Source organism: Neopelma chrysocephalum, unplaced genomic scaffold, assembly GCF_003984885.1.
Source record: "Neopelma chrysocephalum unplaced genomic scaffold, ASM398488v2 Primary Assembly neopelma1_184, whole genome shotgun sequence".
NCBI lineage: Eukaryota > Metazoa > Chordata > Aves > Passeriformes > Pipridae > Neopelma > Neopelma chrysocephalum.
This window is the reverse complement of record NW_020897846.1, coordinates 2814-30484: the sequence shown is the minus strand read 5'-3', so window position 1 is coordinate 30484 and position 27671 is coordinate 2814. Positions and strand designations below refer to the sequence as shown.

At 47.0% G+C, this 27671-nt stretch overlaps 1 protein-coding gene across 5 annotated transcripts in view; it reads left to right on the top strand.

Annotated features, from left to right (window-relative positions):
- IKZF3 (IKAROS family zinc finger 3) overlaps positions 1-26445 on the top strand; it is a 35556-nt gene extending 9111 nt beyond the window's left edge. For 3 of the 5 annotated variants that reach the window (XM_027702406.1, XM_027702407.1, XM_027702405.1), the window contains 5 exons: positions 12722-12982; positions 13651-13818; positions 15356-15472; positions 20456-20572; positions 23910-26445. In XM_027702406.1, coding sequence (XP_027558207.1) covers positions 12722-12982; positions 13651-13818; positions 15356-15472; positions 20456-20572; positions 23910-24607 — 1361 coding nt within the window. In that variant the 3' untranslated portion in view covers positions 24608-26445. Of the gene's footprint in view, positions 1-12379; positions 12426-12721; positions 12983-13650; positions 13819-15355; positions 15473-20455; positions 20573-23909 lie in introns of all 5 variants that reach the window. The other 2 variants (XM_027702410.1, XM_027702409.1) reach the window with 2 other exon arrangements.
- Positions 26446-27671: the final 1226 nt, after the last annotated feature.

Here is a 27671-nt window from a genome sequence, read left to right as displayed (position 1 = left end):
AAGCCGTTTGCATGGACAAATCCTGTCTCAGGGCTGCAGTTTTTATTAATGCTGTTAAGTACTTTCATACCTGAAAAACAACTTGGTGATTTATCTTTTTTTTTTTTTAAAGAAAGAACAAGTTAGCTCATTCACAGCCCAACCCTGTTAAATTTAAAGCTGTGCTGTAAACTGTTGATGAAGAGGAGGTTGGTGAGTTTACCATGTTTATTATTGAATTTGAACAGTAAACCCTTCCTGCGGTTCTGAGGGAACACACAGGGATGAATAAAATAGTAAAACAATATGTACTGTCTTCAAAAACCAGCAGGGCCTCCTCATTTATAGATAAAAGACAACAGAAGCAGCTCCTGGACTTGGCAATCTTACAGCTCTCAGAGTTTGGGGTTTTATATGTCGGTATGACACACATGTAGAGGAAGAGACTTGGAGTCTCTTCTGCGCTGCAGAAGCTCCTAAACTGAAATCACAGCAATAACAACCACTGCTGCCAGTGAGCTGAGCATGTTCATCTTTGCCAGGCTTCAACCACAGTGAGGAATGTGCTGGTAGAGGATGCAGGACACGTCCTGGGGAGGGCAGACATGGTGTGACCAGTTCCACGGTGCCATTCCATGCCCCAGGTCCATGGCAGTGCAGACAAACTGTGGCTTTGGGTGGGAGTTTGAGGTAGAGTTTATGTATTGCGTGAAGCAAGTAAATCACTAAAGAGTTGTGTGCTTTGGTTGCACAAGTGGCTTTGGTTGTTCCCTCTAACATAAATGTGATACCTTGGCAGAGGTTAAACTTTTGCATTATTAAAGAACTAAGCTTTTTCTATTGATTAACAAATTACAAACCAACGTAAAACACTCGAGGGAGTGATGCACGAGCTAAAGAGTCCATGAGGAGGTGACATTCATCTCACTCAGGTAATCTACAGCACTCGTGTCTGGGGCTGCACTGGTGTGTCTGGGACTGTACTGTGTCTGCCCTTTCTGGACACTTTATGGAGGCATCACAGAGTTTTCAGACCAAATCAGGATGAAAAGCCTCGTGTCCCCAGAGCAGCTGACTGTAGGCAGTGCAGAGTAGCTCAGCAGAGATCTCTGTGATGTAGAACCTGCCTTGGGCAGGTGAGTTTTGCTCCACTCACACTAAAGAGAGAAGTTGGATGCTTTTATCTGTAGAATATGGAAGACTTGAGCCCTTTCCACATCCAAGGCAGCTGATCTCCCAGATCCCACAGCACATAAAATATTCACAGCCACATTCCAGCTGTTTGTCTACCCCTTGCACCGTTTCCACTCACACTAACTCACTTCTCCCTCTGCTTTCCCAGTGTCCCAGCCCTTCACTCCTCCTGCTCACTAAGCTGTGGGTGCAGGGAGCCAGGACAGGGGTTCTTTCCCAAAACCCTCAGTATTGACCATCTGAGAGGAATTGCTGTAGCTTCTCCCCACCTTCCCATTCCAGGAGCCATGTCCCCACCACTTGTACAGAGTGTCATGGCACAAAGAGAGTCCTTTTCCTGTTCCTTGGCTGCCCTGTGCCTTCTGCACCATTTCTCATCCTATTTTCCATGCATTTAAGTCAGGGACAACCCAGACACTTGTGAGAGGGTGTTTGTATCAGTGCTGCTCTTACACACCATTCATTTTTTATGTTGTTGCTGATCTCTAAAAGTCTCTTTACAATTTGCTCTGGAATGCAAATACAGAAAATTTACATCTCAAAGACAATGCTATAAATATCAATAAAACATCACTCCCCTCCACCAGCCTCCCTTACCATTAGAGCTCATTCATTATAAAGAGAGTATGAACCTCCAGTCCCACAGTGCCCCATCCCTTGATTCTCAAGGAGTAAAGCCATGATTGCAAGGAGGAGGCTGGTTCAAATGCACTCAAAAGGTACCTCCAGCATCTCAGTGTAAAATGGCACAAGATAAAATGTACATTGTGTTTGCTTCAGTGCTTCACACACTGTTCTCTACAGTCATTCTGATACCGGAAGCACAATAAATCTTAAATATTTAAGCACCTTATGCTGGTACTCTGGGCCCTGCAAGCAGCAGTAGGTGCACTTAAATTTCCTCCCAGTGATACCAGTTCAGTTGCTGTTGGAGACTAGAATTCACAAATAATCTCAGCCTTAATGTTGTACCCTCTGTAAAACAGCAGCAGCTCTGTTAGTCCTGAGCAGTCCTTGTGGGTGAGTAACTACTGTCTGACTTCTATAAATGAAACCACATTCTGACAGTGCTGCCCTGGTGGGAGGGTTATCTTTTGGGAATCACTAACCCTGGTAAAAACAAATACATAGTGTTGTCCACAGACTAGAAATATCATTGGTATCAGTGCTGGCTTTTGGGAAAAGGATTCTGTCCTGCCCACACCTGAAAAGTCTGTCTGGTTTAGAAAAAAAAAAAAAAAGCCATTTGGCACATTGAGGTGCTCACTAATCTCCTCATTACACACCAAATCTAAAGAGAAATAATGAAAAACGTTTATGTGGTTCTCATAATTGTTAATCACTCCTGTGAGTGAACAATTCCACTCCAGCACCTTCCCAGGTCCTGGCTGATGACAGCCTGGGACATAGAAACCTCTCCTCCTTCCCTCCTGAACCCCCACACCATCCGTGCCCCCAGGCTTTGTTCCATCTGCTCGAGGCCATCATGGGAATGTGAGGCCACTGACTCATGGAGAGAGATCAGGCCTCTGATAACCTGCTTTCCACTGCCTCCGTGTGTCTGTAACATGTTTTTCTCCAGCACAACCATGTCTGGTTTTTCCATGTCTCGTCAGCCATCCGTAGCGAGTAGGAATCTTCCAGTTTCTTGGGCTGCACGTTTTTGTGACTCTTGCATTATTCATGGGTGACACTGTGAGTAAGTTGTGAGGATTTATTCTGAGGCTTTGAGCCTGCTCAATCTAGATGTTGTCTGACTTTGGTGGAGCCTTTTATGCTGAAAGTGGTGCTGGGATCGTTTTTAAAAACCTACAGAGAGTTCATAAAAGCACTTAATTAATGTATGGGGCCAAAACATCACTGGTGCTCATTTAGCATGAAAAAAATTGGACTTTTTCAGCAAACAGTTCCGTATTTGTACTTCTCTGAGCACGTGCAAACACCAGCTGATGATGTTCATTATCCCAGGTGAGATACCTGTGAGGGACCTGACACAGGTGAGAAACCATTCCAGGAAAACACTCAACCTGTCCTATTCCTCCCCCCAGTGCAAAGGGCTTCCAGGATGATGATGGCTGAGTATTGGGCAAACAATTAGGCAGAAGGCTACGGTAAAATGGTAATTAAAAGCTTGATGGGGAAGAAGGGGAAAAAAAAGAAACAAAACCCCCTGTTCTTGCCTCAAGGGACTGGAAGCTGCACGCTGTGGTGCACATGGTGTACGCTCGCCTGCAACCATAAAAATACACCGTTCCCATGGTGCTTCCTGTGTCTGGTCTGAAAAGAGACAAGCAATGAGACAGAGGGGGGGGAAGCACTTGATTTCCCCTGTTTCCCTATGTGCCCCCAACACTGTTACCTTTGGTGGCCAAAGCTGACACGTCCTTAATTTAAAAATTAAATTAAAAAAGGCCACACTCTTTCCTCTGGGAGTCACAGTCGAGCACGAATTGTTTAATTATGTCTTAACTCCCTCAGCTCTTGAGGCAGGCAACTTTTGGGGTGTTATGAATGTCAGCGAGCTTTCATGGTTGTGAACCAAGAAGAGATAAAAGGCACGTTTGTGGTTTATGGATGTTAATTGGTGCTGCTCTGAGGTGTGGGAGGGGGGCGGTTGAAAGGCTGGATGAGGCAGGAGAGGTGGCAGAGCCCCGCTCGGGCTCCAGCGGTGCTGCAAGCACAGGCACTTATCAGCCTGGAAAGGAAGTGCCGTTTTTTATCACAGTATTACATCTCCCAAGCCCAGCCCGAGCCCCGGCGCTCATGGGACTCGGGGTTATCTCACAACATCAGCAGAAGTTCGCTGCGAGGGGATTTCTGTGGTGTTAAACCAGCAGGGAGTCTGTGCCGAACGGGTCAGGCCACTGCTCTGGGGGCTCTGCCGGGGCTGAAAGGTGTGTTTTCCTTATCACCAAACGATCCTTTTGACTGTGTTTGAGCTCTTCCGACTGCACTGTCAGTGGCAGGAATGCTGCCAGGCACGCTTGGTGACATCAACGGGGTGGTGGTGTCACCACAGCCTGGAAATGATTGACATAGCCTGGCCTATCCTGAGCCCCCAGGGCTGACACAGGCACCTGGATACCCTCATTGCACGGACAGAATCAGAAAGTGCAGCTGTTTCTTAGTCTAACTAACCCATTGTAGTGATTAGAAAATAGAATTTGCTTTTGAGATATCCTGACTAGCAGTGGAAGCTCTCAGGCAGGACAAGGGCTGGAAGGAGGATTGGGTGCACAGTGTTATTCCATAGATGACGGGCTCCTTTCCATAACTTTTAGAACTTCATTTTTCTTCACTTGTTCTATGTGTATCTTGGATTCGTACAAAATAATTCCCTGAAATTACAGGTGAGAGAAATATTTATTCTTTTGGCATCTTAAATAAAGTCTAGTCCAAGGTAGGTGAGTTGTGTGGTCCCTCCCCACCTCCCCAGCAGGAAATAAGTGAAGATGAAGAAAACGGCCCTGGGAAGTCGAATCACATGTTGTTGTAGAAAATGATCCATTTTTAGAAATACAGGTCAGTGGAAAGGAAATCAGTTAGTGGAGGTGAGTCATGTTTTGCCCCCAAACCAGGCTCTTCATTTGGCACAAAATATGATTTTAAGGGGCAGGTTTACTCTGTCCTGCTGGAAAGGTAACAGGAAGCAGAAATAAATCCACAGGAGTCAGAACTTTGCTAAAATGCCACAAATATTTCCCTGAGTTGTTGGAATTGATGGATCTTGTGTCTTGCTGCTGACTTTTTCCTGAACTACGCAAAGTTTGCACCGTGTGCTCTATGCTTGTTTTCCCTGTGATTCCTCAGTGCCATCTCCCACCACGCTGCGTTCCAGAACTCCAGCTCTTGTTCCTGCTTCAGTTCCTTCTCTTGCTCTGCAGGGGCATTGGGAAGTTGGTTAATTCAGGGCTCCATTCCCTGTATTCCCGTGGCTGCATCACCTGCAGAGCATTCCAGCCACGCTCCTCTCCTGGTGCAGGAGCTCCACCTCCAGGAGCAGCTCTGGGAGCTGCAGGTGCTCCTGTTCGGTTGATAATCCTGAGCTGCCAAACCCTCACTGAGTTCGTTGTACAGGTCTGAGTCACAGAATCCCGGGATCGTTTAGGCTGGAGGAGCTGTAGGATCAGTGTCACTGAGGGAACACAGAGCGGGTGCATCCGCTCCTCTAAAAGACAAGGCTAAAAGTAAACTGCGAGTATTTAATTACAAGAACCTCAGTTAGGAGAGAATGTAGGTTTAGTCTAAAATTCAAGCCAAGATTATTTACTACCAGAATTTTTTTTATGGTTGAATCAAATCAGTGCACTTTCAAGGATTTTGAGAACACATGAACCAAGCTCCTGCCTTCAGCCTATAAGTGTTAAAATTCTTTGGATAGTTATCACAGATTTCAGTGTTCTTCATACTGTTACATTTTCTCTCCATGCGACATTTTTCTTACGAGAATGTATTACATTGTCAGGGAGACTTTTGGGAGGTGAATTTACAGAGGTTAAACGAAACCATACTTTGAATTTCTCAGGTTTGAAGTTCATTTGAAGCTCAGTTGACCAGAGTCGACCGTGCCTGAGTGGTCACATTAGTGATTGGTCCCTTGATATAAGTAATACCAGCGATTATCTGAATTTAACATGTGGCCTCTCTCAGTCTGACTGTTGGGTCCAGATGTTCTCTGATTAACTGTCTCATTGGAGTCTGATTTAACGGTTGTGATTGTATCAGACCTGCTGGACTTCAGGAATTGTAATTTTAGCACTGTTTTCTCTGGGCAATCTTATCTCAACGGTAAGGGAAGGGAAGAGCTCACACAGTTTCATCTCTTTCTGTGCTATTTTTTAAGAGGGAGGCTTTGAAGGTGTTCATATCTGAAAGGATAACGTTAACAGGTGTCATAAATAAAACAAATTTCACCTGGAACGAGCACTGGAAAAAACCTGGGGCCTGCAGGCCTGGGGATGTGGGATGACATTCCCTCTGTGCTCCCATCCAGCACCAGGGGAGTAGAAAATTGAGGAAAACCAGCAAATTACTCACACTTTGAAAAATTAAATAGAAAAAATAAAATCCCCTGGTAGTTTCAGCATAGCACTAACCGTAAGTTTCCCAGCCCCAGTCCCTTTGTCTCAGGGAATCCCACTCTGCTCCCCCAAATTCTGTTTGTAGTGCATTTAAATGTGTTAAATTCCCTTTCTTTCCCTAAACTATGGCCTAGTGGCTGTGCAGTTTGTCCTGTTCAGCTCCAACTTTGGGAATGCTCAGCTTTGGGCAACGTTTCTCCTTTATCACTATTTTTGTTAGTACAACTGTGACTCATTTTGGAAACCTTTAGAATGAAAACCTTAAAAACCACTAGAGCATTAAGAAATTGGTAGTAAAAGGGTGCAAAATTATAGATTTACACAGGAATAGTCATCTTGATAAGAAAAAATCCTTGTATTAAATAAGATGCTGTAAGAATCAGTTACATAATTCAAGTTTTCTGACTCACACGAGCTTGGAAACGACGTGTGTTGTTTGGTGGGGGTTATTTTGCAATTAATTGTACAACTAGACAAATTACACTGCTCTTTAATGATGGAGAGACGCTGGTATTAATGAAGTAGAAAATACACATCTGAGCGCCTGGAAAATGACGCCTGGCTGATTTTTGTTTTTTTTCTTATTTTCTTTCCAATTCTCGGTGCTGCATTTCCATTCGGTCTGTTCCTATTTTTGTTTCAAGTCACAGTAAAACCAAGGAGGCTCATTACCACCGAGCCCCCACTCCACAAAGCGGAATGATGGAAGTTTCTCTCCTATTTTTAGAAGTGAAATTTCCACCCGGTGCCTTCTGCACGGGGTCATTCAGGAATTACCACTCACCTCTGCTTTATGCAGTATCTAAGCAAAACAAATACTTTTGTTTTGTGCAAAAACGGGTATTGAACAACAATACTAAGAGGCACAAAGATAAAATAAACTCAAATCCAATATGTCCAAGTCATAAATGCAAAATTTGCGACTTTTGTTGCTGCTTTGGCCTGTAGTGACACAAAAAGAGACCCGAGCAGTGGGACAGGTCCAGCGTTCACGCCCTCCCAGGGTGTTTATTGTCACCACATCCTCGTTGGGGTTGTTGTCTCTGCTGTCTGGCTGGAAGTTGATACTGCTGAGAGGTGATTGCTCCTTCCTTTGTTGGCAAACAATGATCTCATAAAAGCTGTTGGGAAAAAGGGAGCTGAGTGCTGGAGTCAGAGGAGAAACAAAGCCAGGGTGGGCCAAAAAGGCTTGAGCTCCTTTGCCTTCCCTAGATGGATATCTGCAGTAGGGTAGAAGAAAAACACGGAGAAAAGTTGCCTTATCTCTGACTGTGTTGCCTCAATTAGAAAAAACCCTCAAGTTGCTACCGTGTCACTTCACATTTTATAATTCCCCAGTACTTACAGTCTCCAGATTTTCAATACACACATGTAATTGTTTGCTTCTTGTTGTTTAAGGAAAGAAACTTAGGTATAGCATTGAATTTTTGATTACTTCCCCCTCCCCTCCCCAGTTTATAATTTTATGGGATGTACTCCTCTCTTTATTCACTAAGGAATATGGGAGTTTTGAATTCCTGACGTTTTCCCCCCCAGTGTGTTGATTCCATCCCTGAGGTGTTTGTCACAAACACTGGGGGTTCTGCCTTGAATTTGGAAACTCCTCTGGCTCTTTCAGCCTCAGCACTTGTCTGTTGTGTCTCAGGCTGGTTCAGGTACAGGGATCTCTCCTCCTGGGAGGGGAGCAGCTCTGGTGTGTGTCTGTGGGGTTTTGTGGAGATGAATCATCAGTTAATACCTGTCAAACCCAGGTAGTCACAAGAACCCTCCAATATGCACCGTATTGACTCCCTTCTTGTTTCCCGGCATCTGAATCCCATTAACAGCTGTCAAAACCTGGTAAACTATTTATATGCTTTCACAATTTGTTTAATTGGATAGTTAGGAAATGGCAGACAAGAAAAGCTTTTCTTTTTTCTTTTTTTTTTTTTCCTTTAGTCTGGCTGAACATCTGTAGCATTAGGGGCTCATTATCTCTGAATTGGCACAGCAAATCAGCAGCATCATTAAAATGCCACATTAAGATGATTAAGTTTCTTTGTTACCCAGTTGACTTTTTGCATGTGCTGAGGATTTCACGATTATGACCCCACTCCTTGTAAAACACTTGAGCTACATCACCCTTTCCTGCGTTGTCTTTAATGGCTTCTGGGTTTTATTCCTTGTGCTTTTCCTAAAGCTCCTGGTAAACTTTGCTTAACAACAGGACAAAAACTTACCTTCTCTTCTCTGTATTTGAGGCCAAAGTCTTGGATTAAATGGAGGAATTGGGGGATTTTCCTTCTGAAACCTCTTCATAGAGAAAACAGCTAAGATTAAGAAACCTTCCACGTCGTTCTAATTATTTGTTGCTCTTGACTTTTTTTATTCCTGCATTTTCAACCTGGAGAAGAGGAGGTTGTGTCGAGACCTCAGAGCACCTTCCAGGATCTGAAGGGCCCACAAGGAAGCCAGAGAGGGACTGTTTATCAGGAACCAGGGTGACAGGACAAGGGGGAATGGCTTCACACTGAAAGATGGGAAATTTAGGTTGGATATAGGGAAGAAATTCCTCCCTGTGAGGGTGGGGAGGCCCTGGCACAGGTTGCCCAGAGAAGCTGTGGCTGCCCCTGGAAGTGTCCAAGGCCAGGCTGGACGGGACTTTGAGCAACCTGGGCTAGTGGAAGGTGTCCCTGCCCATGGCAGGAGGTGGGACTAGAAGAGCTTTAATGTCCTTCCAAGCCAAACCCTGGGTGATTCTCTGATTTTACAGAGCACACACAAGCACTGTTTGGGTGGTGACTCAGTCTGAAGTTGCCACCGCAGCTTTATTTTGGATTTTTTCCAGAACCCATTGTTTTTACAGTGTTTCAGGTGAAACAAAAATATTACTCTGGAGTATGTCTTTCATCTTGTAATCATCTCCCCAGGAAATGAAACCATGTGCATCAGCCTTAACGCATCACACCAGTACTTTGTTGTGTAAAAGCTGCAGGTTTTTTTTTTCTCAGTGTATATTAACTCCATGAACCGCCTCAAGAAAAATAGTTCCCTGGCTTGGACACCACGGGTGGGTTGTTTCTCTTACAACCTCTTTACTTTCCTGATAGAAGAGATGACAGCACTTCTTTTTTCCCCACTGTGGGAACTTGGTTAGTGCTTTTAGGGATAATTGTGTTTTTCCTCAGTTAAATTTCCCGTTTCTACATGAAGTCACATTCACCTTCCTCTTGATTAAGGTGGACCAGCCTGGAAACTCCCTGGTCTGATTAAAATAGGTTGATATGATTTTTAAGTGACGGATACAAACCTTCCACAGAGCTGCCAATCTCCTGATCTCACGGCGTTCCCTGTGCGTGCCAGGGCAGAGCAAAAGTCAGGGCTGAAAAAGGAATTTGATGCTTCCAGACTCCGCGACCACTTGGTTAATTTTAGTCCGACTTGCACTGAGCCATTTTTTCCTCAGACTGTTTTTTACCAAAGCTGTCTCCCCTGTGGCTCTCAGGGAGGCACAGCAGCCTCTAAACCATAACAGGTGAAAAATTCCAACCCTCCTAACGTATATTTGCTTGAAAACAGTCTCTTCCCTTGTGGCTTCTGCTGTTCTCAACCATCAGAAAGTGAATTTTTCTGTTGAGGTGCTTCTAATGTCTGCATGAAAGCACTCAAGCTCTGCTGGGATGTCATGGACAGCCAGAGCAATGGTGACCATTTTTTGGGGGGGATGTAGGGGTGGAAAACAGTGAGAGCTCAGGTTCACAAGGAAACACTCTGTTACTACAAGGAAACACCAACCTGAGGTGCAGCATGGAAATGTCAGAGGTGATTATTTTCCTCATGGGATGGTTTGCCCAGGACATGCCAGGGGGGGGTCCCAAACCGGGCGATGCCACACCAACCCTGGCACAGCTCCGGAGCTGAGTCGGGAACCGTGGTGGGAAACAGCAGGAAACGGTGCAGGAGCCTCCACTGGAGGTCACGGCATGGCCTCCACGGCCAAAGAGCCGCGTGCGCCGCGGGCGAAAGGTGAGACGTTGGGTAGAAAGTGGGAATTGAAATTGTGTCTGAAAGTACCAACAAGGTGCAGCTGCACCGGGTACTTCCTTTTTACCGCGCTGGGCAGGATGTAGCAAATTATTTTGGAACTGCCTCCCTTCGAGAGGGAAAAAAACAACCAACCAGCCCATCAAAAAAAAAGCACTTTTTTTTTTTCTTTCTGGAAAAGAAACTGTGCTGAAAGCTGCTGTCAGCAACTGGCAATCATTTTTCCTTGGAGTGATGGAAATGGATGTATAAACTAATTTTGAAGGAATCTTGATAGCAGGATCGCCCTCGCAGCCTCAGACATGAAGTTGGCAGCAGAAGGCACCGGCAGAGGAAGCTGGAATTCATGGGATGTGAAGCAGAGCTGGTGCTGAAGAATCCACGGAGAAAACCAGCCCATTTGGGGTGAATTTGGAACTCTCTGTGACCCTCTGAGCAAACACCCAAACCCGTGTGAGCTCATCAGGGACCAGGGCAACCAGTCCCAACACCAACCTCTAAGCATTGTCTAGGACAGAGGGATAAAAACACACAATATGGGGGGAAACCCCATCCTTCTGTGGATATCCTCATCCACGGAGAGCACAGGAGGGATCTTGGAGTTTTCCACACTACCACAGTCTTGTGTGGGATGAAGGAATCATCACCCACCTTTTCCCTCTGCCTCAACTTAGACAGTTTGGCTGGGCTTAGTGAATAATTTAGGACAGAGGAGCAATCTTCTCACTAAAATATAGTTGAAAATTTTGATTTCATGGAAGTTGGGGTTGCCAGATCTTTCTTTTTCAGCTCTGCTTTTATGTCGCCACCTCATTTTCGCTGCCACCCATTGTTTGTTCTTGGTATTTGATGTGGTTTATTACTCAGAACCAGAGCTAATACATATTCAGCAGTTTGTGTTCTGTACTTGGGAGAAAGGTTCAGTGCCAGATTGAACTGTCTAACCCTGGGCTGCAGGGAGGAGCAGGTGGCCAGAGAACAAGGCTCTTGAACAGGAAGCCACGTGGTGCATCTCGTGGGGCTTGTCTTTGCTGGGGAGCTTGAGGCATAAACTGGAGTTTCAGCTGTGGTTTGTCTCTGTCAGAGAATCATGGAATGCTTTGGGAAGGGAGGGACCTTAAAGCCCACCCAGTCCCACCCCCTGCCATGTCAGGGACACCTTCCACTAGCCCAGGTTGCTCCAAGCCCCGTCCAACCTGGCCTTGGACACTTCCAGGGATGGGGCAGCCACAGCTTCTCTGGGCAACCTGTGCCAGGGCCTCCCCACCTGCACAGGGAGGAATTTCTTCCCTATATCCAACCTAAATTTCCCATCTTTCAGTGTGAAGCCATTCCCCCTTGTCCTGTCACCCCAGTTCCTGATGCAGAGTCCCCCTCCAGGTTCCTTGTGCTCTGAGGTCTTCACACAACCTTCTCTTCTCCAGGCTGAACAGCCCCAGATTTCTCTACCAGCTTTAAGCAGAAAAAAAACATCCTGGCAATCACTGAGGGTTTTAGTGGAAGTGCTGGAGTTAACAGTGGAGAGGAAATGCAGCACCATAAGTTGGGAATCACCAGATGTTTATACAGTGTGACCCATTTGCTTATATTTTCACGTTGTTAGTAAATCATTAGCTACTTGCTACATCCGCCTTTGTCATGGAGCTGCATTCATTTAGGCAATGCCTCTGGATTCCTCTGGACATGGAGACAGGCCCAGGAACCTGTTTGAAGGCCATGAATGCTGATCTTCAGGAGGCTTTGGGTTCTTTGCTGCACCCTCACGATGCGACTTTGGACAAATCTTTTGATTTTTCTGGGATACGTTTATTTATCAGGAAATCCTTCCCCTGCCTCTGCTGGTTTTACTCACACAGTAAATCGGGACTGTCGACTGCTCCTCACACATCTGAGAGCTGTGGATAAAAATTGTGATTTTCAAGTGTAAATTGGGATTATTGATTAGGTTTAAATGAGGAGAATCTCTGCCATGGGAGCACTGGGAGTCTTACACTGCTCAGACACATTTCGTAGGAGTGTTCCAAGCACCAGAGATTCCACAGGAAGATAAAAGTTACGAGATATAATTATCCTTTTTAATTTGTGTCTTTCTGTATTTCCAGTTCACAGGAGCAGACTGAGATGCTGATTTCTATAGAAATAATAATTGTGAGTGATGTGAACAAGTGTTTTCTTTTGAATCCTGACTAGTTCCCTGTCATTTCAGGAGAAGTTTGTACTGTATTATGCTTTCATAATCTGTAAAAAGAAATTATCCATCAGGCAAGGTTATCTCACTAAGTGTCCATGACCAGTTTAATTTCTTCATCTTTGGGGTTTCAGTAACACTTTTAGGAAATGGATAATGTCATTTTATATAATTTTTGGTTCTTTTTTTTTCCTAAGGTACTTCTCTGTGCACAAGATGAGCGTCTTTTCACTCCTGTGCTTTGTTTTACCTGCAGATCATGTGATTAAAGTGAAGGGTGAATACAGTGAAAGAGAGGAGAGTGCTTTAAATTCCGAGGCTATGGAAAACCAAGAGGAATCTGAACTGCCTTACGCCTATCCCAGAGAATATAACGAGTATGAGAGCATTAAACTGGAGAGACACTCGGGTTCCTATGAGCACGTCAGGCCAGCTAGTGGGAAGATGACTTGTGATATCTGTGGATTAGCCTGCATTAGCCTCAATGTCTTGATGGTTCATAAGCGTAGCCACACTGGTAAATATCCCTATGTTGTTCTTGTAAGAGCTGGGTACTGACAGGATAATGATTTTTAAATCAGACTACTTATTTTAAAAAAGGATCCCAAACCCAGGCTTTCCTTGTTCTGTCCTGGACGCCACGTGTGATCTCTAGCAAGTTACCCCCTGTTCTGTGCCTCACTTTACCCACCTTTCTTCTCAGCAGGATTGAATGTTATTAAAAGCATTTTTGTGAGGCATTTTAAGAATTTTGGATGAAAGGCACTATGTGATGTCAGTGTTTCATGCACAAAGCACGAGTTAGTTTGGTTTTGTGCTGCCATTTCCAGCCTGTGTATGTACTTCTCTCTGTGCTATACTTGGGCAACAAACCAATGAGCATCTTAAGTTTCAACCTGCAGTAAGATAAGGCTTTTTTTTTTTTTTCTTCTAAAAATTGCTGGCTTGTTGGAATCAGCCTCCTCCAGAGCACTTCTTTCCATGTGCAGTGCTTTCCATAGTCGTACATATGCTACGAGCAGCTCTGACACCAGAGCTGCACCTCCCTCCCACTGAAATCCCACTCTGTGTGTTTCTATAGAAAGAAGTTGATCCAGTATCTCATTCTTTCCTCTTCCAAAAAGGCAGAGGGCGACCTGATACCCACGTAACCATTAAATGTCCTTTTCTGTATGTCATTTTAAGGTGAACGGCCATTCCAGTGTAATCAGTGCGGAGCTTCCTTTACTCAGAAGGGAAACCTCCTCCGCCACATTAAACTACACACAGGGGAAAAACCTTTTAAGTGCCACCTGTGCAGTTATGCCTGCCAGAGGAGGGATGCGCTTACGGGTCACTTAAGGACACATTCTGGTAAGTGACTTCACAGGCACCTCACGTGGTTCAGGTGTGTGTCACTGGGACACTCGGGGTGCGAGAGACAGTCAGCAAGGTTTGCTCAGCCTGCTCGAGAGCCCACACGGAGCAGGGAGCACTCCCTGTGCCCGTGGAACACACTCAGGCTCTGCTCTCAGTGCTCTGAGTGCGGGGGAACACGTGTCACAGCCCACAAACCTCCTTGCACAAACACCTCTGTGGGATTTTCACAGAATCAGTTAGGTAGGAAGAGACCTCCCAGGTCATCGAGTCCAACCTTTGACCCATCACCAGCTTGCCAACTCATTTTCAGATGAGTGGAGCTGGCTTTGCCAGCAAGCTCTGAACTCGAGGAGCTTTGCTGGGATTTCCTCCCATCCCATCCTGAGCTGTGAGGAAAACTCCAGGAGCACAATCCTGGACAGAATGACTCTATTGCCAATTGACACCTCTCTGTGGTCTAGTGCCTTTCATCTGAATCTCTTAACATGCTCACAGATGGTTCTTCTCCAGCCTGGTAGGGTGTTCTGTCCATTTTACAGATGGGGAAATGGAGGCACAGAGCTGAGGTGACTTGAATAACAAGCCAGGTAAAAATTGGTCTTAGTTCCCCCAGTTCTGCAGGAGCCAGGTTGTGCTTGCCCTTGGATTTGTCTATATCCTGTGTTCTACAAGGGCTCAGAAAGAAAACATTGATTCTAAATGACAGATTTTTATCTCTGCACTGCACTGCACAGAAAAAAAGTTCAACCTCACAAAGAATCAAAGTCAAAAATGAGCTTATCTGCCACGGATAAATGAGATTCTGATTTAATCAAGACCAGCAGAGTGGTGGTGACTGTCCCCCCTAAAACCTGGCCTTGGACACTCCCAGGGATGGAGCAGCCACAGCTACTCTGGGCAATCTGTGTCAGGGCCTCACCACCCTCACAGGGAAGAATTCTTCCTACTATCTAATTTTAGAGGATGTCTGTTCCCAAACCAGTACTGAGATAATTTAGGAAGCACTTCCAGTTCTGGTGTATGAGGCACCGGGAAAGGCTGTGTGGGGATCTTGAGTTTCAAACAGGTTTGCTTTAGTTTAAATGAATTAGGAACATCATTCCCTCTACAACAAATGCCTTTGGAAATGAAATCAGTTTAATGAAATCCTTGAAGAATTCTGTACAGGCAGGACCCAGGTCAGGCACTCAGGGCTGTGGCAGTCCTGGTTTGGCAGCGGTACTGTCAGCCTTCCCTAGGGAAGCTACTCCAAGGAAAGCTGTTACAGGGCTCTGGGAACAGTGTTCTTATTTAAATCCTCTTCTTAGGGTATGGTCCTCTTCTTAGAGCTTAGGGTATGAGGAGGAACTCTGTGCATCTGGTGGTTTCACCCTCATGTCACCCCAAATTTGTGATGATTAAACTCAGCAGGAATTTTGAGCATTCTCCCTGAGCTGAACATTGGCTGTTGGTAACTCCTGAATGTCAGGAGAGGGTGTTTTAGTGGTCTCTTGCAGTTATTTTAACGAAGTTGTTATTTATTTTTTTCCAGTGGAGAAGCCATACAAATGTGAGTTTTGTGGCAGGAGCTACAAGCAGAGGAGCTCTCTGGAGGAGCACAAGGAGCGGTGCCGGACTTACCTGCAGAACGCTGGCATGTGTGAGGCTGGTGAGTTTATCACAGCCCCGTGGTTTTGGGGGTTTGGTGCATTACAGGGCTTAAAAAAGGGTGTCTGGTGAGCTGTTAACCCACAGCCTGAGAACAGCTTTTCCTTCGCTTGTTTTCAGTAACCCGAGGGGCTGTAATGTTATAAAGGGGCTGGTTCAACGCAGCCCTCAGGCAGGTAGTTAAAGAGTGCTTTCATTTTAATCCCTTTTTTATTTCACAGTTACTTTGAATAAAACATCTCAAATACCTTGTACCCAGCATTTCTGTAGGTGATACTCACAGCGAGTTAAATTATTCCTGCATTAATGCCATTATGTGGCTCATTTTATGGGATGAGTTGTTGACAACAGTTGTTCATGTCTCAATCTGTTTGGTGGTTCCTCTTCTTTTGAATAAGAACTATTAGTCAGAATCTGTTAGAATTTGCAGAAGTTTTAGTGGCCTGGATCCAGGACATGGAAATGGGTTGGCATCCCAAAAATCTGTGACAGATCAGCTTAGGAGGGAGCGAGAGGTAAGGGACTGCTTTGAGTATAGAGCTGCCTTTGCAAAAGGATGAAGGTAAAATATATCAAAACATGTTTTTTCTTATTTTCCCTTTTTCAGTCTCAGTGCTGCAGTTCCAAAACACTTTGGTGGAAAATAATCACCATAATCTTTGTCCCTGCTTCACCCAAACCATTCAAATCCTAAAATGAACTGTGTGATTTAAGTCCCACCAAACACCAGTAAGTCAGGGAAGAATTTCTTTTCCCATTCAGAGTCAGGGAGTGGTTGTGACCTTTCAAAGGGTTCTATGACTGATCTGAGCAGAATTTCAGAATTCAGGTTCCCATTCCTTTGTCATGCAGCATTAAAAACCCAACCAAAGAGTGGAATCATGGAATCATAGGATGGTTTGGGTGGGAGGGACATTAAAGCCCATCCAGTCTCACCCCCTGCCATGGGCAGGGACACCTTCCACTAGTCCAGGTTGCTCCAAGCCTCGTCCAACCTGGCCTTGGACACTTCCAGGGGCAGCCACAGCTTCTCTGGGTAACCTGTGCCAGGACCTCCCCACCCTCACAGGGAGGAATTTCTTCCAAATAACTCCATCAACAACAGTAAGGACAAGATTCTGCAGGAATCATCACAGGCCAGGCCTGAAAAGCAGTGTGAAAAGGCATCAGTGTGTGATGAAAACTGAGCACAGGAGTCCTTACCCTGTGCAGAGTGAGCAGCTTGATGTTTCAGGCACACATGAAACCTCCCAAAGAACGTGACTTAGCAAAGAGTTTTGTAAGGGTTTTTTTAGTTTTATAGTTTTTGGAGGGCTCTCTTGTCAGCACTTTAGAGCTTTAGTAAAAGTAACTGGTTATCAGCACATCAGCGAGTTCTGGTTTTCATGAGAACCCTTTCCACATCGTGGCTGTGGTTTGTGTTACAGTACACGCTCCCCTGTGCAATCACCCGGGGTGTCCACCTGTGAAAATGGAAAACCTGAGACCTCCCACTGCTCTCAGTGATTCTCAGGGTTCAGATGCATTTCAGAACAGAGACATTTCACTCCTTATCCCAGCCTGTGGTGCAGTCCTTGCTGCAGTGGGCACGGAGCCCTGACTGGTCACAGGGAATGCAAATTCCCACTGTTACAGGGGGTGGCTGCTCCCTCTGCCTTGGAGACCTTCACACTCTTACAAATGCTGCAGTGTTTTTAGGGGAGTAGGAAGTTTTATGAAAAATGGGAACTCCTGGGGCATTTCCATCCAATTTCCTGGTACCAGCAGGATGTTGGGTGACAGAACCAGGGAGAGGAAAGACTGGAAAGGCCTTCAGGAGGTCATTTAGGTACATTTTATTTTTCTCTCTAAGTGTAGCATTTTGCAATTGTGTTTAGTAAACATCCTCTTTCCATTTTTGACCCTTTTCCTACCTCTCCACATCACCTCCAATTCTGGTGCTTTTCTGAAACCCTTGCAAGCTTCTCAACCTGGTCTAGTGGGAGGTGTCCCTGCCCATGGGGGTTTGGAATTACTGAATCTGCAAGGTTCCCTCCAACTCAAACCATTCTGTGATTCTCACATGGAGCCATCTTTAACCACAAATATGCTCTCCGTGCCACCATCCATAACTAATTTAAATATTTAAAGGCATCAGGACCACAGCAACACATTCCAAATGTGGAAATATTTCTAAAAGAAAAGCTTTACGTAACAATATTGTTGGAGCGGTGTCCCTGATAACCATCTCTGCTCACATTGTTCTTGTTGCACAGTCACCCAGCTCTGTTCCACTCTCCATTCTTGAGTGACCACACAGAGATGCTACAGGAAGCAATGCCTCTAATTTCAGCTCTGCTCTGTGCTTGAGGGCTTTGCTCGCGATATCCGCACGTTCTAAAAATTCTGCTCACACTGGCGCTGTGGCAGAAACCACACTATGGAAACAGCTCAGTGCAGGGTGATGTGGGGTGTGCTCAGGGCTGGGGCTGCAGCCACTCTCTCCACAGCTACAGGGGGACACAGCAGCCCAGACAGGGAGTTCCCACCCCTGGAAGTGTCCAAGGGCGGCTTGGACGGGGCTTGGAGCAACCTGGGGGAGTGGAAGGTGTCCCTACCTGTGGATGGGCTTTAAGCTCCCTCCCAATCCAAACCACTCTGTGATGGCCAGCACTGTTTGGAGACGTGGCTCCTCACCCAGTGATCACAAGACAACATAAACAGTCGTCCACAATGGATAAATCACATTGACAGGACAATTGTCTTCTGGAAGCGCTTTATAAAGTCAGGATCACACCTGACACGTGCACTGAGGCTGGAGCAGTGCTGGGAGCACCAAAGAGGCACCCCAGGGGGAGCAGGGGAGACCACCCTCAGCCCCAGTGCTGGCTAAGCAGGAGAGGGGCACCCAGGCTGAAAAGTGGCAGCAGGGATGAATATATTTACGTGAGTCTCCAAACATACTGGAGTAATATAGGATAAAAAACAGAGCAGCAGAGCAGTGTGTTATTCCCTTTAAGGCACTTCATGCCCTGCATGGGGCTGGTCTGTCACGGGATTACAGGACTGTGGCAGAGCTGAGCTGGGCCCTGGTATCCCATCATTCCTGACTCAGACTCGTAGCTGGTGTTTGTACCTCTGATACACTTTACGTTTTCAAAGTGCTGAACAAACATGAACAAATAGTTCTGGCTGAGGTTTGGTGAGTCATGGTTTGTGCTGACTGAAACTCGTGTGATAGCAGGAGCAGCACCAGCAAACAGGGAAAGGCTGCTCAGAGCTGGGAAGGATGAAGTTGCACTTTCAGCACTTGCTGTACTTGGCAAACAGCAATTTCAGTCTAATAATTAATAAATCTGCATTTATCAGGACTGAAGTGAAACCAAAGTGTTCTTATCACCTTCCTCTGGCAGTGCTTCTCTCTGACTTAGGTTATGCTTCATATATTCAGGGAGGCCTCATCGTGGCCTTCCAGTGCCTTAAGGGGCTTATAAAAAAAGGAGGGAGAGGGGCTTTTTATGTAGGTAGAGACTGATAGGACAAGGGGGAATGGTTTCACACTGGCAGAGGGCAGGGGTAGATGGGATATTGGGCAGAAATTCTTGGCTGTGAGGGTGGTGAGGCCCTGGCACAGGTTGCCCAGAAAAACTGTGGCTGCCCCATCCCTGGAAGTGTCCAAGGCCAGGTTGGATGGGCTTGGAGCAACCTGGGACAGTGGAAGGTGTCCCTGCCCATGGCAGGGGGTGAGACTGGGTGAGCTTTAAGGTCCCTTCATTCCAACCCAAACCATCCTGTGATTCTGTGATTCTGTATTCAGGTATGTCAGTGTATGTGCACAGCAACCAGGACTCTTTCACAGTAAGATCCAACCTTTTGTACTACTTTGGGAAAGCAAATCACCCCTCCTTGTCCTCCTTTTGTAGATCCCAACTCCTACAGACACGGGCGCTCTCCTAAGATGTGTCCAGTTGTCACCACAGTGACTCCTGACACTGGAACTCTCAGCAATGAGTTTGCTCTTTAATATAATATATTTTTTAATATAAAAGTACCGCTGCAGAACCATGTTGCTGAGGTGTGAGCAGGGCTGGGGGGAAGCTGCAGCAGTTACGATCAGTATTAGTGTGGTAGTAGTGAAATGAGGTGGCAGCTCTCCAGCTCAAGGCCTGTGCAGCCTCCAGGAGCTGAGAGCAAGCACAGCCCCTGTGCAGTGCTGGGCACTGCTTAGCACGGCTGGGAAGAGCTCTGGAAAAAGGGAAGAGCCTTAAGTGGCCCAGTCCCAGGGAGTGATTGCAGGGCACAGACACTTTTCCTAAAATTGGACATTCTGGGGGTTAGTGAGCTTTAAAACATCAGAGAAAAAACACTCGTAGTTAGTTTTAGCTGTAGCATTTAGGGAGAAAAATGAAGTGACACTAACACCTGGAAAAACAAGGAGTTAGAAGTGAATTTTGAAAGGTTCTATTGTTTTGATTTTAATGGAACATTGATATATTTCATATGAGTTTCTTAGTGATTCGTTAAGACAACTATGACTGATATCTGAAAAGTGCAGCAAGAGGCCTGATTGCCTTCTCCTCAGCCTGGAGCACTGTGTGAGTGTGCAGGTGTCACCCAGCCTTACTCAGAATAAAAAAGAAAGGCTTGCAGAGCTCCTGTCTCCATCTGCAATTTAACCAACCTTCCAGCCAGTTCATTCACTTCCTCTCGCTCTCACCGATACTGGTTTGCATGGTCTGTGCTCCCCGAGCGAGCTCGGGGCTGTGCTGGCTCCCACTGACCACAACTGGTGCCCAAAGAGCAGGAACGACAGAGAAAGCAAAAAAACCCAACTTTGCATCAGATCTCCAAACTGTTTCCTTCAGTCACTGTGGCAAATCGGAGATTAAACCAGTCAGCTCTTCCTTTATTTTATCTTTTTTTTTTCTTTTCACCTACGTGTTGTTTTTTTTTTTTCTCTCTTTTTCTTTTTTTTTTCCCTTCCTTTGCACATTTTCCAACGTAGCCAGCGTGGAGGCGAGGCACATCAAGGCAGAGATGGGGAGTGAAAGAGCCCTTGTGCTGGACAGGCTAGCGAGCAACGTGGCAAAGAGGAAAAGCTCAATGCCTCAGAAATTTATTGGTAAGAACAAAACCCCTTTTCATCCGCAACGTGCGAGTCGGTCACCTCGGGGACAATGTCTCTGCTTCTTTTAAATACCCTGCTCAGCCTTAGCATCTAGTGCAAAAGAATAAAGTAACTTGGGTTATTCTGATGGGGTTTTAGTGATTTGTCGTAGGGGGTTGATTAAAATATAAAGAATTTACTCTGTTGGCTGCTTAAACTGGGTGGAAGCTGCTGTTGTGCTTTGTGTTTATTTATGTTGTTGGTTTATAAATATATTTATATTTATAAATGCTGTTTCACATGCTGTTTCCATACCTGTGCATTTGAAATGTTCTCTGCTAGGATCTAGAACAGGCAAAGAACAGGAAGGGTAATGTTTTCTCAGCAGGAGCTGAAGCTTCCTGCAGGATTCCTGTGTGCAATAAGGCCTAAAGACAGAAAAGTATTGGATTTCTGTTAGTCATCCTCCTAAATTTGGCTATGATTAAAAAAATATCAGATCCTTTCTTGTGGTAATTTAAGCAACCAGATGTTTCCATAGCATTTTCTTTGCATTTAATTGTACGTGATCAGAGTTATGCACGTCGGGGATCTTAAATACTCGTTGGGCAGGTTCTGTGTTCCAGAGCACGCCAGATCCTCTTGGCCAGTCTGATTTCATCAACTCGCCTTTAAAGAGAATAAAACACCAGTCTGTGTCCTGAGGAAAGCCCTGAGTCAGCAGCTGTATAATCCTGGTGCTGCTGAAGCCTTATTTGTGCTGTTTGTATGGTTATTTACGGTGCCAAGTGCTGCTGTTTTGGCTCGGTATAAGGTTCACCTTCAGTGGTGTTCCCATGAGTGGGAGTGCAGGGGGGGCTCCCTGGGCTGCTGCAGCCACATCCACCTGGCAGGGGGGTGTGCAGAGCACCTGTCCTGGTAAAGGTGTGCTCCTGGGCCCACCCCAGGGAAAGGTGTGTGCACTCCTGGGTCCATCCACTCGGGAAAACAACTCCATTTTTGAAGGTAACGTAGCTCTTAGTGGGTTTGTGGGGTAGCACTGGGCTTTCATCTACGAGAAGTGAACTCTTTTATTTATTTATTTAGTCTCAGTGTGGCTTTCTGAAGGTCACCTTGTTGCACAGCCACACCACCTGAGTGCCTTTGGTGCTCAGAACTGAAACTGGGGCTGTGGGGCTCGGCCATGTGCTGTGATTCAAAAAGGAATGCTAATGCAAATGGCTTTGTAATTCTTTAGCTTCCTTTTTTCCCTTTTTTTTTTTTTTTACCTTTTTTCCAGCTCTCTTGGTGTACAATTGGCACCAGTTTGATCTGTAGGTATTTTATCAAACACATCTGCAGCAGGATGCACCCCAGTGGTGTGTGGCTAAAGTTCAGAACTAGTGGGGTTTGGGTTTGCTTTGCCAGCCTGTGAGTTAATGTGTGGCACAGACCCTGTGGGATTTGTGCTGGTGCTGAGTGGCACCAACTGGCACTGCACACACAGGTGATTTTGTGGAGAAAGCTGCAGAACCCAAAGGCACAAAATAACCCATTTCTGAAACTTGCTGTTTTTCTAGACTTTCTGTGCTTGTTCTTGTTGAGTAACATGTGAAAAAACTACCCCCTTGTCCCTTTTATCCCTGGGAAGGATGTTTTCAGGAGCAGGCTGTACGACCTTGGCCTGACTCCTGTGCCTCTCTGACCTGTCCTTGTCAGAGCCCGGATCTGCCAGGCCAGCACGGGAATTCCTTGGGAAATCTGGGAATGAGTGCTGATGTTTCATTTTGTCAGGAAGCAGGGACAGGGATGTGTACTAACAAGGCATCTTTGTTTGGCCCGTTGCTCTGAATGAAGTCCATTGATGGGAAGAAGAAAACCCTTTATTATAGTTGGAGGGCTCTGCAGAGATTCAGACAAGCACCAGGAGTCTTGCCCACTTTCTTTTTCACATCTCCATCCCCAGTAGCTGCCTCGGGTGCACCAGTACAAGTCCCACACAAGGACAGGGACCAGCAGAGCCTGCACTTGACCCTTCACCTCTGCACCAGGCCCCTCTTCAGAGCCTTCTCCTGGGGGTGGATCCGGGGGGGACCTAAAAATCCACCAGCACAGTGGAATCACAGAGCACTGTGAGACCCTAATGATCATTCAGGACCTGGACTCAATGATCCTTGTGAATCCCTTCCAACTCAGGATATTCCATGATTCTGTGGCCACGCGTCGTGTTTTTGTGCGTTACCTTTTGACTTTGGCTTATTTAACCCCAAAACGTTTAGGGAATTCCTGTCTATTTTTTGCTTTTGTTGCCTTTTTTATTTTTACATTTCAAATTTATTCACATCTTTCTCATGCCTGCAGCTGGTTTTGTGAGTCACCCAAACGCGCTGCAGCGCTTTGTTTCCTTCCACGTGAAGCTGGACGGCGAGCGGTGCTGAGGGCTGGGAGCAGTTACACTCTTGTGGTTCACTAACCTTTTGGAGTGTTTTAGAAGAGAAACGTGAGCTCCTGGTTTTCTGCCTGTGCAGTGAAACCCCACGAGTTTCATACACATTGAGTCATGGTGTTGACAGGTGACTGATAAACATCTGCACCACTCGAGTTACCGTAACTGAGAGATTCGTGGATCCGACATTTGTGAGTCCCTTGCACACAAAACCTTTCATCTGCTCCTTTCTTTTGTTTTTTTTTTGTTTTTTTTTTTTTAAGCTAAGAACAATTTTATGGTTTAAGTAACCACAGAATTCGGTTGCTTATTTCTAGACATTCACCCCAAAAATTAGTTTAGTGCTTTTTGGGTGCAGTTTTATTTCCTCCTTGCACCAGTTGTGTGGTGCTGCCAAAAGGTGTGAGCAGGATTTCAGGTGGACTGTCCCTCCCTTCTGTCCAGTCCAGAGCTTCCAGAGCCCCAGCACACCCAGAGAAAAACTGTTTTACTAACCCTTTATCAAGTGACCCTAAGTGTGATTTTTGACACCTATATATATATCTGCCAGTGTTAGATTACCTGAAAGCTTGTGTAGAGGTCCAAGAACCCAGGTGTGGTGCACAGGAAGCTGTAGCTGTCAGAGGACAGTGGGGAAAACTGACTTCAGTGTCCAAGGACGTATCACAGATGGGTCTATCAGAAAGTACCCTCAAAGCCTCCCTTCTTAGACTGGTCTGCTTCCAAGCCTCAACTTTAAAAAGTAACAACCACACACACAAAAAAAACCCCACCGAAAAGCTACTTGTATTTACAAACAGCCTCTTTCAGCAGAGAACATTTCATGCCTCTTGACTTCCCAGTGACTTCTGCCCTTTAGAAGAGGCATCGTGGGGTTTAAATCCTCCTTTACCCACCCAGGTAACTCTGAGCTCTGCTCCCTCACAGGCGAGAAGCGGCCGAGTTTCGATGTCAGCTACAGCGCGGGTTTCCTGTACGAGAAGGAGAGCGAGCTGATGCACGGGCGCATGATGGACCAGGCCATCAACAACGCCATCACCTACCTGGGGGCCGAGGCCCTGCGCCCGCTGGTGCAGACCCCGCCGGCACCCACGGCCGAGATGGTGCCGGTGATCAGCAGCCTGTACCCGCTGCCGCTGCCCCGCGCCGACGTCCCCAACGGCGCCGCGCCCGAGCCCGGCCACGGCCACCTCAGGGACAAGAGCCTGTCATCCGACAGGGGCCTCTCCCCCAACAACAGCGGCCACGACTCCACGGACACTGACAGCAACCACGAGGAGCGGCCCAACGCCTCCTTCCCCCAGGGCCAGGGCATCCCCGCCCCGGCCCGCAACGGCCTCCCGGCCCTGAAGGATTTCCCCAGGCCCTACGACATCCTCAAGCCGCCCGCCCTGTGCCCGCGCGACGCCTTCAAGGTGCTCAACAAGGACGGGGAGCCCATCGGGGTGTTCCGCTGCGACCACTGCCGCGTGCTCTTCCTGGATTACGTCATGTTCACCATCCACATGGGCTGCCACGGATTCCGAGACCCCTTCGAGTGCAACGTCTGCGGCTACCGGAGCCACGACCGCTACGAGTTCTCCTCGCACATCGCCCGGGGGGAGCACAGGGTCGTGCTCAAGTGAAGGGACCCCGGCTCTCCGAGGGCTCTCCGAGGGCAGGGGCCGTGTTTTCCCGTCCCAGGGGAGGCTCGGCTGGTTGGGTTTTTAATTAGTGTAACGAAATTTCCCGAGTATTTTTCTAGGCCAGTTTTAAGCGTGTCACGGGGAGGTGACACCTCTGTAAATTCTTTCCCGATAATTCAGTGTTCTGTAGCATCTCTGCCTGGCTGCTGTGGCGAGCAGGACTGTGGGAAACACCCGGGGCAGAGACTGGTTTTGATATGAACTTTATTTTTGTGAAACTTCAGAGCCATTTGCGATGTTTTCAATTTTTAGCGTGTGTTTGTTTTTATAGGGTTTGCTTTAACTCAGCACAAAAGGGTTTCTTGGCAGCTCCCCTGCTTGCTCAGGTGTTTGGTCAGAGGTGTGTTGGAGGAGCTTTTCCTAGTTATAATTCTCATATGGTCTTCCAGTGGCTCATCACCAAAACAAGGAAAGCAAGGGCAGGAAAAGGGAGGGATTTTTAATTCCTCCTTCAGGCTTTTCCCCTAAGCCCTGATGAGTGTGTGGCCCTACCACACTTTCATTGTTCTTACCCCTTTTGTTCTGTTTCTTTAATGTCACTCCCACCCAGCAAGAGCAAAATAAGAAATGAGACCTATTTGGGGTTGGGATTTTTTAACAATAAGCATTTTTGGGATACCCAGTGAGGTCACTGGTTGGCTCATCCATGTAGGCTGGGGGAAATCCCGATTTTCATTGCTGGAAACTCCTTCTTTCTCATGGGTGCCATGAACAAGGATGAAGCTGTGCTGTGTGTTGTGCCTCTGCCTTGCTCCTGCTGTGCTCCAGCAGCAGGACACGTGGCTGTGCCATTCCATGTCCCTATGGACAGTCCTGGGATGGGAGCGGGAGCGGGTGGGACCTGCAGGTGTGTGGGAGCTGCACCAGGACATCCCTTGGCAGGAGATGCTGCTCCACACCCTGAGCAGGTGCCTCCCTTTGAAGCTGGTTTATAAAACAATTCCTTGGAACTCCTCCCTGCTCCGCAGCCCTGTCGGTGTCCCTGTGCTGGAGAGGGATTTGGGAACGGCTTTGCTGAGCGAAGGTTTATTCTTTGTGAAGTATTTTTGTACCCCCTAGTTAGGAGTGTTCTGATGGACTTTCTGCATCCCTTGTGTGGTTTGAGAGCTGCGTTGCTTTTGTGTTATCCCTGGTGATCCAGCTGCTTCCCTGAGGGAAGGCTGGAGATTTCAGGGTCAAGAAATACCGAATTCCACTCCCTCTGCCTCTTTTGGCTCAAGTGTTTCCTCACTAAGAATTTTAAGGTACAAAAAAAAAAAAGACTACATTAATTTTTCCCACTAATGGTAGATCTGGAGGGGGATAACTCAGCCTGCAGAGTGTCCAGAGTGCTGTGGAAGAGCTAATCCAGGATCCTGCTATCCCTGGGGCTCAGGAGAACTGTTTTGCTGTTATGTGTGGAGCTGTAAAGCACGTTTAGGATCTTTCCCAGTTTCCCATCTGAGGCAGGTTTGGCTCTTCCCCAATGGACACTTGTGTCATATTGTGACAAACACTCCCCCCAAGAGAGGCTGCGGTTCCACCAACAATCCACCCCAAGGGTTAAACCTTTGGGCCTGGAAAAGAGAGGGAAAGGGAGGGAAGGAATTCCCAGAGGACAAAGAGAAACAGTTCTACTGCTGCTCTGACATTTCTGTGATAGTTTGGGGAATCTAAGTTCGACGTTTTTAGGACATTGTGGTTGTCTTTATCAACTTCTAATTTTGTCACAAGCTTGCTTTTCAATGGCTTAGTTTTCAACACCAAAGAATTGTCAATAAATGAATAAAATACCTAAATAATGACAATGTGCTGACTTGAGGGCAGGCAAAGGCAGGTTCTTCAAGGAACCTGCACACCTGGAGCCATCCAAAAATCTGATTTTCCATAAGTGGATTGAGTAATGGAGCCCCTTTTAAACCACTTTTGTAGGATTCACTAAAGAACACACTTGAATTTTCCCTTCACCCCAATCCCACAGCGCTGCCCTGGGAGGTGGGAACCCCATGGGGCTGTGCCTGGACATCGAGGGGCTGCCTCGGTCCTGGGTGGGTCTCTGAGCTCAGAGGAGCTTTGGACACCACCTCATCTGGGAAAACAGAGGGGAAAACCACTGCTGTTGGTTGAGAGCCTGAGCTATTCTGCTCCTGGTTTGTTATTTTGGTCCAGAACAGATTTGGGTTTGGGGCATTCTCTGGCCCGTGGTGTGTCCGCCTCGCTTGGTTCTTCGTTTCCTGATGAACTGCGCCCCAACAGTCGCAGGAGAGGCCCCGGGGAAGGAGCTTTCAGCACCAAGAAACGAGTCTCTGGTGCTTAAAGGTTTGCTGAAGTTTTTAAAAATTTCAGTAAACCCCTGTGTGCTAAAGCAGAGCTGAGGAGTGGGAATGGGATCCGGGGAGTGGGTTTGGAGCACCAGGGCTGGAGCTGGGACGTGTGAACCAGCCGGGGGTGATGGGACTGTGGCTGTGGTGCATCCCCCGGTGGGCTGAGCCACGGTGGGGCCTGTGCTCAGCACAACCAGTTACTCAGTGGAGTAACTGATACACTCGGAGGTGTAAACTAACGCTGCCTGTTCCTCCAGCTGCTGGGAAATGGTGTTGGACTCAGCTGTGGTTAATAGGGGAACGATAAAACCCGAGAGCCGCGGGGTGTGGGCAGCTCAGCCCCACGCCCGGACCGCGGGGTGGGCTCGGGGCTTCCGTGGGATGCCGGGAGCTGCACCCACCGTGCGGGAAAGCGATGGAAACATCCCGGCGGCGGGAGGGTGGAGGCTCACACCACCCGCAGCCCTCTTAACACCCGCCTTACCAGGCTGACGTTGCTCGCCCTTGTTTCATTCCCCCCCGACACCTTCTGCCGCAAGGGCTGGACGCGCTTGAGAAACAGAAACGAAAAAAAAAAAAAAACAACCCAAAAGAAAGTCAGAGGATTCTTTTTTTTCTCTTTTTCCTCCACTTCCTTCCCAGCCAGGGGTGGCGACCAAAGCGCCGAGGAGGTCTTTTCCCCTCGCTGTGCCAGCGCTGGG